This window comes from Miscanthus floridulus, chromosome 5, assembly GCF_019320115.1.
Source record: "Miscanthus floridulus cultivar M001 chromosome 5, ASM1932011v1, whole genome shotgun sequence".
NCBI classification, from domain to species: Eukaryota; Viridiplantae; Streptophyta; class Magnoliopsida; order Poales; family Poaceae; genus Miscanthus; species Miscanthus floridulus.
Window position 1 is genome coordinate 110,184,722 of NC_089584.1, and position 12,096 is coordinate 110,196,817.

At 44.8% G+C, this 12,096-nt stretch overlaps 2 protein-coding genes across 2 annotated transcripts; both read right to left on the reverse strand.

Annotated features, from left to right (window-relative positions):
- Positions 1-1,918: 1,918 nt before the first annotated feature.
- Positions 1,919-2,594, reverse strand: LOC136453005 (uncharacterized). Its single transcript, XM_066453582.1, has one exon. The coding sequence runs from the start codon at positions 2,477-2,479 to the stop codon at positions 1,952-1,954; it is 528 nt and encodes a 175-aa protein (XP_066309679.1). The 5' UTR covers positions 2,480-2,594; the 3' UTR covers positions 1,919-1,951.
- A 2,079-nt stretch (positions 2,595-4,673) lies between these two features.
- Positions 4,674-9,628, reverse strand: LOC136453006 (la-related protein 6A-like). The gene is made up of 10 exons (XM_066453583.1): positions 9,197-9,628; positions 8,963-9,044; positions 7,216-7,304; positions 7,017-7,088; positions 6,848-6,927; positions 6,662-6,746; positions 6,412-6,459; positions 6,068-6,319; positions 5,686-5,776; positions 4,674-4,942 (listed from the first exon to the last, which is right to left on the reverse strand). The coding sequence occupies exons 1-10, from the start codon at positions 9,566-9,568 to the stop codon at positions 4,815-4,817; spliced, it is 1,299 nt and encodes a 432-aa protein (XP_066309680.1). The 5' UTR covers positions 9,569-9,628; the 3' UTR covers positions 4,674-4,814.
- Positions 9,629-12,096: the final 2,468 nt, after the last annotated feature.

A 12,096-nucleotide genomic window follows, 5' to 3' on the forward strand; every position in this document is an offset into this window, starting at 1 on the left:
ATGCAACCTCACGATGCAATCACACTAAAATCGCTCTCTTACACAATCAAATTATCACTATGAAGTATATGTGAGATAGAAGGCTCCCATACACTCACAAATATGAACACAAAGTCACTCGAGGTGCTTAGCCCCAGCCATAATCAAAGACCATATTCTATTTATAGCCTTATGAGCTAAACTAGCCGTTACCTAATAGCGATTTTTTATTGGTTGTAAGATAGAGCACAGCGCTAGCGAGTCCATCGCTAGTCTAGCCTCGTACGTTGTCCAAGAAATTCTATCTCACAGCATACAAGGGGCTGCACTCTCTCACCTTGTTTTTTATTGTTTTAGCGGCTTAAATGGCTAGCGATTTCTTCGGTGCCGTTGAGGACGCACTGAATGGACGCGCCACGCGGCGCCGCCGCCTAGCGCCGAAGCCAAATCGAGCATCTCGCAGCTTCGCTTGACGCTCGGCAGCGGCGCCCAGCTCATCAAGAGCAAAAAAACATCCACGCAACCACCCGCCTCCCCTGCTATCTTCGGTTCCTGTCGACGGTATCAGGACGACGACGTACAAGTACAACGATTCGCACGGTGGCGCAGACGTGCAGTCCCCATTGACCGGGTCAAGCTACGCCTTTTATTGCGACAGCATGCTGCGATAGTTACTGTTATTCTTGCAAGCTCTCTGTGTGCCCGGTTTCTAGCTGTTCTCCGCCTGAATGAAACACTAAACAGTGCTCTGCACACACGTACAAACTGTACCAAGACACAAGTATATATCGACAACTAAAAAAAATGTCTAAAGACAGGTGATACCTTATATACACTACGAGCACGTTTAGTTTCCGGATTTGGGAGTGGCCAAATAATTAATGTGTTACTGTAGTGTTTCGTTTGTATTTGTGAATTATTGTCCAAACATTGACTAATTAGGCTCAAAAGATTCGACTCGTAAAGTACAACCAAACTGTGTAATTAGTTTTTGATTTCGTCTACATTGAGTACTCCATGCATATACCGCAAGTTTGATATGACGGAAAATCTTCTTTTTGTATAGTGCATTTTTCAGAAGTTTAATGGGAACTAAACATGACCTACATTCTCCAAGGCCTCTGTTTTGATTCGAGAGCATAAACCATCTGAACACAGCTCTGAAGCTGACTGCAGGCAGTGAAGCATATCTGAATGGCTCCGTTTGTTGGTCTGAAACTTGGCTGAAAAGTACTGTTCCGGCTGAATTGTTGTGAGAGAAAAATATTATTTCGGTTGAAAAAATAAGCCAAACAAACCGAATATGGAATAAGCCGAACAAAGTCAATATTAATGCGGAGAATGCACTCCATTTAGTACAAAGCTTTTTAAGAAAAAAAAACTAAAAATACTTCTGAGCCACACAAAACTAACCACAGAAGGCACACAAGTCCTGTTCTCTTCAGCAAATTCATAATACGCTGAATTTGCAAAAACGGCGCAAAGTAAGTACGGGGAGTAGTAGTTAGTAGGCGGCAGTGCGGCACAAATTTACTAGAACACTGACGACGTAGGCCCCGTTCGCTTGTCTTAAAAATAGTTTGTTCGGCTTCTTTTTTCAGCCGGAACAGTATTTTTCTCTCACAATAATTCAGCCGGAACAGTGTTTTCCAGCCAGTTTCAGCCAAGTTTCAGACCAGCGAACGGGGCCGTAATGTAGGCTGCAGTGCAGCACAAATTAAGGGGGTGTTTGGATCTCACTAGTAAAATTTAAGAGGTGTGTCAAAAGAATATTGCATGGAGTGTTTAGATACTAATAAAAAAACAAATTACATAATCCGTTAGTACTCTACGAGACGAATTTTTTAAGCCTAATTAATCCGTTATTAGCATATGTTTACTGTAGCAAACATTATCAAATTATGAACTAGTTAGGCTCAAAAAAAAAATTCGTCTCGCAAATTAGTCGTAAACTATGTAATTAATTTTATAATTAATCTATATTTAATAGCATATGTTCAAACACCCCCAGCTCCCACAACGGGCTGGCATACCCCTGCAGCTGCTCCGCGGCAGCCTCCCCTCCGTAGCAGGGCTCAAACGGGAAGCTGCCGCTCCCCCCGTCGTCCTGCTCCTCCCACTCCATGGCCATGACCAGGCCGTCCATGTACCAGCCCCCTGTGCCGCACTCGCTGGTGAACGGGTCCATGGCGTCGTCGGCGTCGGCCGTATCCACCCACTCCAGGGTGTCGTCGTGGTCGAAGACGACGTACGGCGCCGCCGGGGACCTCAGCCGCGCGCCCCCGCCGTACACGTCGAAGTCGGGCAGTATGCCACCGTCGAGGCCGCAGTCCTCGCAGTCCTGGTGCGCGTGGATGTCGTAGCTCTCTTGGCTGTCGATCCAGCAGTCGCCGTCGACGTCGGCCACCAAACCAAGCTGTTGGTGGCCCGCATTCTCGGCGGCGAGGGACGTGTCCAGGAGCTCCATGAGGAGGTCGCCGTGGATCTCCGGCTCCTCCATGACGCCGTCTTGTTTCTGCTGCTGCCTGCTATCGATCAAAATTCTATCCAAGCTCTAGGTGTTTCTTTTTTCTACATGTACGCGCGGGAGTGGGAGCGACCTACAGAGAGGAGGAGATCAGATCACTGATCATGCATGGCAGGGTATGTGACTGAGGCAGCGAGGAGCTCGTGTTTTATAGCCTGTGAGGGTGGGACGTGCCAGCTCAGGAGCTGTGAGTGAGTTGCGTCGGCCATGAGGGGTTGAGGCCTTGAGGGCCAGGTGACCGGGCGGTCTCGCACCTACGCGGCATGTGGACCGGACATCACCACTCGACAGCAGCATTGGTTGCTGATCGCGCCATCCATAGGTCTGGATCAGAGATTGCTTTTGCTGGGAGCAAGCATGGATTATGGATGAGGAAAGCACGAAACTGTTAGAGACGTTCAAACCAAGCTTCTGTTGCTCAAGGGAGCTGATTGATTGAGCAGGAATGGCTTTTCGTCTTTGTGTCTGTACTGTACGAGATTCAAATCTGCATCGTCCAGGTACAGGCCCGGGGGGGGGGGGGGGGGGGGGGGGGGGGGGGGGGCGCGGGGGGGCTGTACCCTGTAGGCGCGCCTAGCAGCTCCAAGGGTCGGCCTGTTTGCCATTACCGTGGCGTGGGTGCAGGTTCAGCCACTCAGGACGCTGTGAGCCTCTGACGTCGCGTTGCGGTCCTGCGGCGCTTTGCAGTGACCAGTGAGTGCAGAGTGCATGCGGACAATGTACGGGCGACGTAGTAGCAGCTAGGGTCATGATGGCCTACAACGGTGTACGTCAATGGCCAGCCCGTCTTCGGCCTGCGATAGTTACCGGAAATCATCGGCCGGCAATCTGTAGAGAAAAATCTTCCGTTTTTTCCGGTGCCGCACATGGTCTGCCTGGCTTAGGCCATGGGCGACGATACCCATGGCGCATGGCGGGCCTGGGCTCTTCGTTCGCTTTCGCTCACCGGGACAGGGGACGCCGGACTGGCGGGCGGGTGCGGCCGGGGCCGGGGAAGAAGTGGTGGGTGGGCAGCAAACTGCTACACATTGCGCCGCGCATGCACTGAGGTTATCCTGCGGTAAGATAATCACATAGACTGTAGATTCCACTGACTAATCGTAAAATCAGCCTGGTCCATAAGTGATGGCATATCAAAGTTTCAACCGTAATTGTTGTATGGATTCGAGCGAGTATCCTTGCCTCGCAGGGCCGTGCAAGACAAACTAGTTGGTGTGATTGGTGTCAAGTGTCAACAATCACGCACGCGCGTGCGCACACAATTCACCGGTTTACCAAACAACACACGATGAAAAATGTTCAATCAACTGCAACTCGAGCACACCGGACATCATAATAGTAGTCGACAACAGCAGCAGTGCAGTCTTGCAGCGCCGGCCATGCACGTAGGTGTAGGTTACGTAGCTGCTGGCTATCCCTGGTTGCTGCGATCTAGATTGAGAAACGATCAGACGTGATCACGTGAATGCTTTATTACCACCCTAGGGTCACAGGGCGTGCTCGATCAAGATCCGACATGGTATTAAACCATGACTGATGACAGTAAATTATCCCGACTATGTTCGTGCTTGGTTGATCTCAGTGCGCCGGTGAGGCGGTGACCCCGGTTCATCGAGGCAGGAGGGACACTGACGCCGGGGCTACATTCTCATTCCTATATCACAGGAATCGTTTGCAGGACAATCATTCCTATGTATTGAGTAGCAGGAATCGTTTGCAGGACAAACTTAGGAAACTTTATTTTTGCGTGAGGCAAACCACAAAAAGGTAAACATCCACCTCATGGTTTCTTGTTTCCTACAACACATCCAAACACATTCCTAAAAAATTCCTATGTTTTTCATTTCTCTGTTTTGCATATGCATTCCTACTATATTCCTTTGCCTTTTCTATTCATGTTTTTTCAATCCTATAATCATGTGTTATAAAGAACCTACAGATCCATAGGGGTGGGCCAAACTCCTCGCAGCAGAACAGGCTCCCAACGTGGTAGACCCGGATGGTGCAGGGTCACGGCCCCAGGCCACATAAATTGCAAACAGGGCTGCAATGCTGCATGATAATATGGCACAATGCAAGTCAGGAAAGCATGCAAAGGTTCTACTGCGTTCCAAACGAGTGAACTCAGAACTATCCCACACAAAAGTGCGTTTCTGTACAAGCCATTTCCAGATTCCCTTTCTTCTGTGTTCCATTACATGCAGAACAGCTTGGATGCTCTTTAGTTTTTTTGTAAAAAAAAGGTCTTCTGTTAGATTTTGCCCAGCTTCTTTGGATAAGGTTCTTTACCAGGACTTTTTGGGTAGCTCTACTCTTCAGCCTTCTCAGATTTCTGTAGTGGAAGAGATCTACCACGTCCCAGTGTAAAGCCCCTTGTTCCATCTGGCATTCTCGGTCCAGGAATAGGCTTGTTTAATGACTCAGAATCAGAACTTCCTGATATGCAAATAATATAAAGAAAACAAATTATATCAATCCCACACTAGCAGAAATACAAACAATATATGTGAGGAATTGGCTTCGGTCCTTTCGGATATGTTGAGAATGGGTATGAATTATTGAAATTTCAAGCAGCTTTTACATGTTTGTCGAAATCACAGGGGAGGATCAAAGTTTTGTGCAGATGACAGGAAGTGTTCCTATGGAATTCCAGGCTATTACTCTAGACAAAAAAAAAATCATGCTGAAATTCATCTACAAGACATTGTAAAAAAAAATAACCTATGGAATTCAAGATCATTTAGTCTAGACAAAAACAGAACAAGCTGTGGTTTCGACAAATAATAACGGGAACATAAACCATCTCACTGCTCTGCAGAAAGAATATGAGAATTAACTAACCATCAACTCTCAATGGCATAAGTCACCCAAAAAAAAGTCTCAATGGCATAGATAAGGATGCAAGTGGGGTACCCAATGGTGTTTTTTGGGTCAGTTAACTAATTACGGTTGAATGACATTCTAGTTCATTTCCCCCTCACCCAAATTACGTAAAATGCAATTATAGTTCATCTGAGCAAGTTTTTGGGTCGACCCAATGACCTAAAATAATTAGAACTTGCAAACCTAGGCATAGATATAAGAATAAATTTCATGACATGTAAAAGAAAATAGCATTGGTGTATCACTACGAAAGAAAATAGCATTCACGAATTCAGTACATTTAATTTTATGAATACCTTGTTTGTTTGTATTTTGCTGCATCTGACCTTGACCTTTGTACCGTCCTTTTCGTCCTCTAGAATTTGGCTTCTGGTCATGATGCTCAGTCTATATGTATAACCAACAGGCTATAAGCAAAAATATATCTAGTGCAATATTTGGGACGCAAATAGTCATAATATGTCGATTAGAAAAAAATTCTACTAGGAAATAATGCAAATCAACTATTCAGTCCCAAGCTCCCAGCATAGAATAGTTCAAGAAGAGAGGCCCAAACTATCAGCAAGAAAGTGAAAACATCAAGTGATGCACTACATAAGCTATCATATACTATTTTCAAGCTGATAACTGAACACAGTCAACAGACAAATGCAGTTAGGAGTATGGAAAATTTCAGACCTCAGTGGTAAAAACAGATTTCAAATTCTCTTTGTCCTTGGCACTCCCCACTGCATCAGCATTGGATATCTTTTCTGAGGTTATACACTGGTCTTCTTTTGAATGTAGATTCTGATCGATCTTTTTGAAAACTTTATCCTGATTGTCTTTTGAAGGTTTGTTATACTTTCCCGATCCCATTACACTTTGTTTAGGCAGAAACCTGACTTTCATCCCAGTTCTCCAGTTGCTCTCATCACTTAGGACAGTAACCTAATATGACCAGAACAGATAATCGAATAAAAAGTTGATTATTCTAGACTTACAAACCAAATCTATTATTAGATAGGAGATGAGCAACTCACAGCCTTCTCAGCGGCCTCCACTGCTTCATACTCAACAAGTACATGAACCTGTGCAAATCTGCTTCATTAACTTGTTTGGCAGAGATAATATAACAAACATAATCTAACAGTATTTTTCCCTGGAATTTAGATATAAATATGTTATTGTTTGTGGTAATTGGGAGTAGGAAGCACAATTGAAAGAGTCTCCAATTAAAACGTTAGCAAATAGCTTCAATAATGAAAATACAACATGATGTTGAGATCATACCTTACAACTTAAATTGAAATCAGGCTTCTTAGCAGTTGAAGATTCTTTCACTAATTCTGGATCATTAATTGTTATGTTCACAACTCTGAGATGTGAAAAGATAGATTACAGTATCAGAATATATTATAAAACGAAAAAATAACATTTAAAGAAGCACATACAACTACGAATGTCCAGACAACATACTTGCCCACTGTACCAAATTTTTCCTGAATACTCTCCATGGAGAAATCTGGAGGTAGATTTTCGACCAAAACAGTGCTTTTCTGCAAATACAATGTATTCTCTTTAAGTTGTCGCAATTCAGATACCCTAGGTATAGTGCATTCCAATAAGGAGGGAATCAGCTATTTACCTTTGAATCTTTCAATTCTTTTTGTGGCAACGGGTGTAACCTCCTGACCTGTTTCCCATCTGAACTTACAACCTAAAATAGAATGGGCAGACAATTATGTCACAAAGATATAAAACCTGGCATGGCAATTGTACATGCATTACTAACAAACGGTAAGAAATTCTAAGTGTCAGCACAGATTGAAATTGCAAAATATTACCAGCTTTGGTGATGTCCTGAGTGCAGCTTCAATTAGGTCTTGAACGAGTTTCTTAATTCTTCTAAATGATGCGATGGTCTCAATAGGAACTATTATTTAAATAAAAAAAGCCATTAGAAGAGAGCTCACATTTGTAATACATATTGTAAAATAAATCCAGTGGCAGCAAATGTCGATGTGTATTCATTCAATATAGAACATAAAGGGGCGTACCCAGTGTAGAGAGCTCCCGCTCTGTGCGGGGTCTGGGGAAGGGTGTCAGTGGCAAGCCTTACCCTCGCCTGTGCAATGCGAGGAGACCGCGACTCGAACCCGGGACCTTCCGGTCACAGGCGGTAAGACTCTACCGCTTGCACCAAGCCCGCCCTTCTCAATATAGAACATAGAGCACTAAAATAATAAACAGTGATTAACTCATGTAGTCTTGTTATTTAGCTAATGCTTCTGATTTTAATAAGCAGCAAAATGCCACTAGTGTGCAATGTAAGAGAACCAACATGTGATGATTTTTTTAATTTTTTTTTTACAAAATACAGCTTACATGCACCAATGTCTAATGTAGAAACACACACAAAAAAGCATAAGCTATAAAAAAAGAGAGAAAAGTATTAACACAAAACCTGAATCGAAACCAACAAATATCATTATCAATACGAACAAAAACATCAGCTCAGTGCAAACTATTCAGTTAAGTCCTCACCATTGAGGACACCACATAAGTTAGGCCTTGTTTTGAATGTCTGATTTAGATAATAGAAGAAGGCATTTTTTTAGTTCAGATTATATTATGACCTGTGTAAAATTTGAGACGAGGCTAAAAAAAACTGAGAATGGGAACACTGAATACAGTGTCCCTGAAACCACTATACTAATCATAAAATTTACATCCTATATGTGATCAATTATAGAAATTCGTCTAACTGCAGCTCTGGAGTATATAAAACATCCTTTATATGTGATACGCACATGCCATCCACCTCAAAGGTAGTAAACATTCAGTTTGATCAAATATGATGGGGGTAAGGGACAACTCAGATGAGTAAGGTACATATCATTTCCCAGTGATGTCAAAAAGACAAAGCTACCATGGCAGAAAACCAGGCAACATTTGTCAATTCCGGGGTCAGATTTGCATATCTTCATGGTCCCACAACCAAAGATAGTATGTCTCAGTAACACACATGAAAAAGTATCAAAGGCTCTAAATAGTTAGCAAGCACTATGTAATTGCTCAATCAGAAGATTCCACAGTCCATAATTTTCTTAATGGAACGGAGTGAATCAGAAATCATAAATTTGGTATTCACAGAGATCTAAACAAGCTTCTCAGCACAACTTAAAGAAAGCTGCACCAGGAGTACCAATGCAAAGACCTCATCATAAGTACCTGTCACATTTCATCATTTTCATCTCCATTCCGCATGTACGATTGCTAGGGCAAAATAAACCACTGGTGTTTTAAATGCAGGAAAAAACACTACAGGAGAACAAGAGTTGCGCCTTGATCAATGCTGGAGAACCGGATATTTTAATCCAAGCATCTTAGCAGAAAATAATTGTGATGTAGAACAAAATAAAATACATCCTGAACACTAAACAGTTACCAACAGAATTCCAGACACTCTGTTACAACTACAGTCTCATAGTCACACCCTACACAGCTAAGTAACTAGAATATCTGAAGCAGTCAGCATTGCATTATCAGTGTCTATGCTAAAATTTATAACCTAAGGCAACAAATACGTACCAAAGCCCTTCTTGTTCTTCTTCACATATTTCAACGGGAATTCGTCCGTAGGAAGATTCTCATCGCTGAAATAGTACTCGACCTGCAAATTGTAGAAGTGTTTCATGTTTCAGAACCCAAAGTATATCAGATAAGCACTTTACGATCACACAGAAATTTAGGAGTCAACGTATTGAGAAGAAACAGCGCATATGGGAAGAGAAGTTGCAGAGGGGAGGTCCACAGAGAGCGTACCTGCTTGACGATGCGGTCGAGGAGCTCGTCGGTGAGCACGATGCCACCACTGCCAGCCTCGGGGCTCTCCGAAGAGGCGTCGTTGACGATGTCAGTCGCGACGGCTAGGACGTCCTCCTCCACCACCTCGCCCTTGACGATGTCGGGCGCGACGGGTAGGGCGTCCTCCTCCACCACCTCGCCCGTGGGCTGCAGCTCGTCGGACACGGTAAGGGGATCCCGCGCGACGCCGTCGAGAGGTGGAGCCTGGCCGTCCATACCGGAGGGCAGGGCGTCCTCCACCTCGACAGGACGCGGCGGATGGAGCTCGTCGCCGGCTGCAAGGGGCTCGGGCACGACGGCGTCGAGAAGAGGTGGAGCCTGGCCGTCCATTCCGTTGGGGGAGATCAGGGGAGCCGAGGTGCCGCCGCCGCTCGTAGTCGTCGGCTGGCGGCTTCGGGCGGAGGGCGATTTGAAAAAATGGGACTGGAAACTATTGGTCGGTTGCAGATACCTATATTCATAGATATGCGGACCGCGGGCTCGAGGAGGTCCGGGTGGCGGTCTGGGCCATATACCCACTGGGCAGGGCAGGGCAGGACGCAGTGCGAGACGAGGCGAGAGAGGGTTTGCTTCTCGGCGGCTGAACGGCCCACTGGGCTGTCGTCTTGTGTCGGTTTGTCTCTGTAGCCCGTAGCGTCGTGGCCTCCCTGGGCTCTGCGTAACCACCTGGCGACCACTCAAGCCTGAGCTGCTAGCTGATCTGCTGATGTGCTCTCCAGAGTCTTCTTCCTCCTTCGCTCGCTAATGTAGCGACGAAAAAGGAGTTCCTTCGATTCGGCTCATCCTCGCCGGTGGCCAAAAATTTAGGAGGGACTGAACAACAGCAATTAGCAAGAAAAGTAGTTCAGTAAATCTCAGTCTCTCATATTTCTACATCTATAGCTGAAACTTCAGACGACGGCTCTATAAGGCTTCGCTTGCTCGCGAGTGGTAGGAGGGGTTGAAGCCCCCCTAGCCCCACCGCTGGCTCCGTGCCTGCTTCTTGGCCTTCTTGGCTGTGGAGGTGTGAGGAACCGGAGAGTTGAGGTATGGGTGTACATACATAGCTCTAGTATGTGTTTTTTAAGCTACGTTAGTTTTCCTTTCGATCCATGCCTGGGGGTGTTCCTCGTTGAGGAAAAGCTCTTCGGCATGGTTGCGGTGTGGATCTTCTCCTCCCAATGCGGATTGGGGCGATGCCGATGGTTCCGGCGATGGCGTCATCGACGTGCTTGGTTCTGTACCTTGGTTTCTGTTCTTCCCAAAAATAATGTTAGGGTTGGATTTGTTCTCGGTGGGGTGCTCGTCGGGACTCTTTTGTTTCCTTTCGGGCTCCTATGTCGGAGGTGGTTGGGGCTGGGTGGCTGTTGTTGTACATGTCGTGCACGATGATGGTGTTATTTGCAGAGGGATTAGCACCAACGATGTTTTCTTCGATGTTTTCTTCTGTGTTGGTGTTCGAATCCTATATGAGCTTCACTGCGCCGTCCGTGCCCATATCGTCAGTGGCGGCGCTGGCACCATAGCCCTCGATGTGGTTGCTGGAGCCTGGAGGATTGTTTTGACCCTTCAAGGTGATTCTGATGGCTGCGGCGTTGAGTGGAATTGTCTCGTGAGGTTACTTCTCCACCTTCTCATTTTGCACGGGTTGGTGTTCTTCGATCCTCCTTGCGGGTCAGTTGCTTGTCAGCTGGAGTTGGCCGGTGAGGCGACCGGCGACTGATCCTAGTGAAATCGAGGTTTGGCCTGAGCATTCAGCGGATAAACTACATGCTTTGGGTGTGCTATTGATGGCGTTCTTAAAAGTTGACTCTTCATCGATTCGGGATCCGGCCATGAACTTCATCCTGGGTCTTCTTCATTGCGGGAGGTGGGGAAGATCTGGCTTGCGGCAACAACGCTCGGCAACAACGACGGTCTCCGGGTGCTCTTCAGTGAATTCATTTGTAACTTTTCTTTCTTTTAGGGGTGCCCTGTCAGGGGCTGGATGTAAAACTTTTGTTTTAATAAAATCCAAACCTTTTTCTAAAAAAAAACTGGCGACCACTCGCTTCGTGATAGTTTGGGCTGATGACAGTTTGAAAAGGCGGTGCTGCACTCGATGGAAGAGCAGAGGGCAGAGCAATGCAATAGGTCTAATTGGTTATTTGCATGAGAAAGTATAGTACAGTTTATCCATGCTTAATTGTATGTAGAGGCTCTTATATAGGCTTGTATACAATGCTTAAAGCAAGCTAATACAACATTAGCTAGTACTCTAATTTTTTCTATATTAGATAATACAATTTGCACAAGCCAACGGACATACACAAATAAAATATCTTTACATTCTTTGTCTTTGTTAAAAACACGAACTATTTTTAAAATTGGTGAGAGCTTACATACAGAGCTATTTTTTGAAGAGTTACAATGTTTTATAAACTCCTTCAAATATACCGTTTTTTTCTAGCTCACAATAATATAGTAGTCTTATCGTAAGCTAAATCTTGTCAGCTACTCTTTGCATTCTAAAAAAAAGAGTGTAGTTTAGGATCTAGTCTAAATCAAACTATTGTAAGTTTGATTAAGCTCATGAAAAATATCAACTATTATGCATTCCAAATAGTCCAAGTCATGTTTGTATAAATGTAACCTGATCTTGTATTTTGTGCCGAAGTGCATGAGTTGCAGCTTCCGGGATTATCTGAGTTAGTAATAATAACTTAAATTGAGTTGATCGAGAGGACTATACAGAGTTCAGTGGATTAACTTGGACGAATACTCATGACCGCCGTATTATGAAAATCCAACAAATATATATGGACAAGTGACAAGTCTTGTTCAGGTTTACGAAAATTTCGGTAGGACAACTAAGGTCCATCGAGAAAAGAATTTATGGA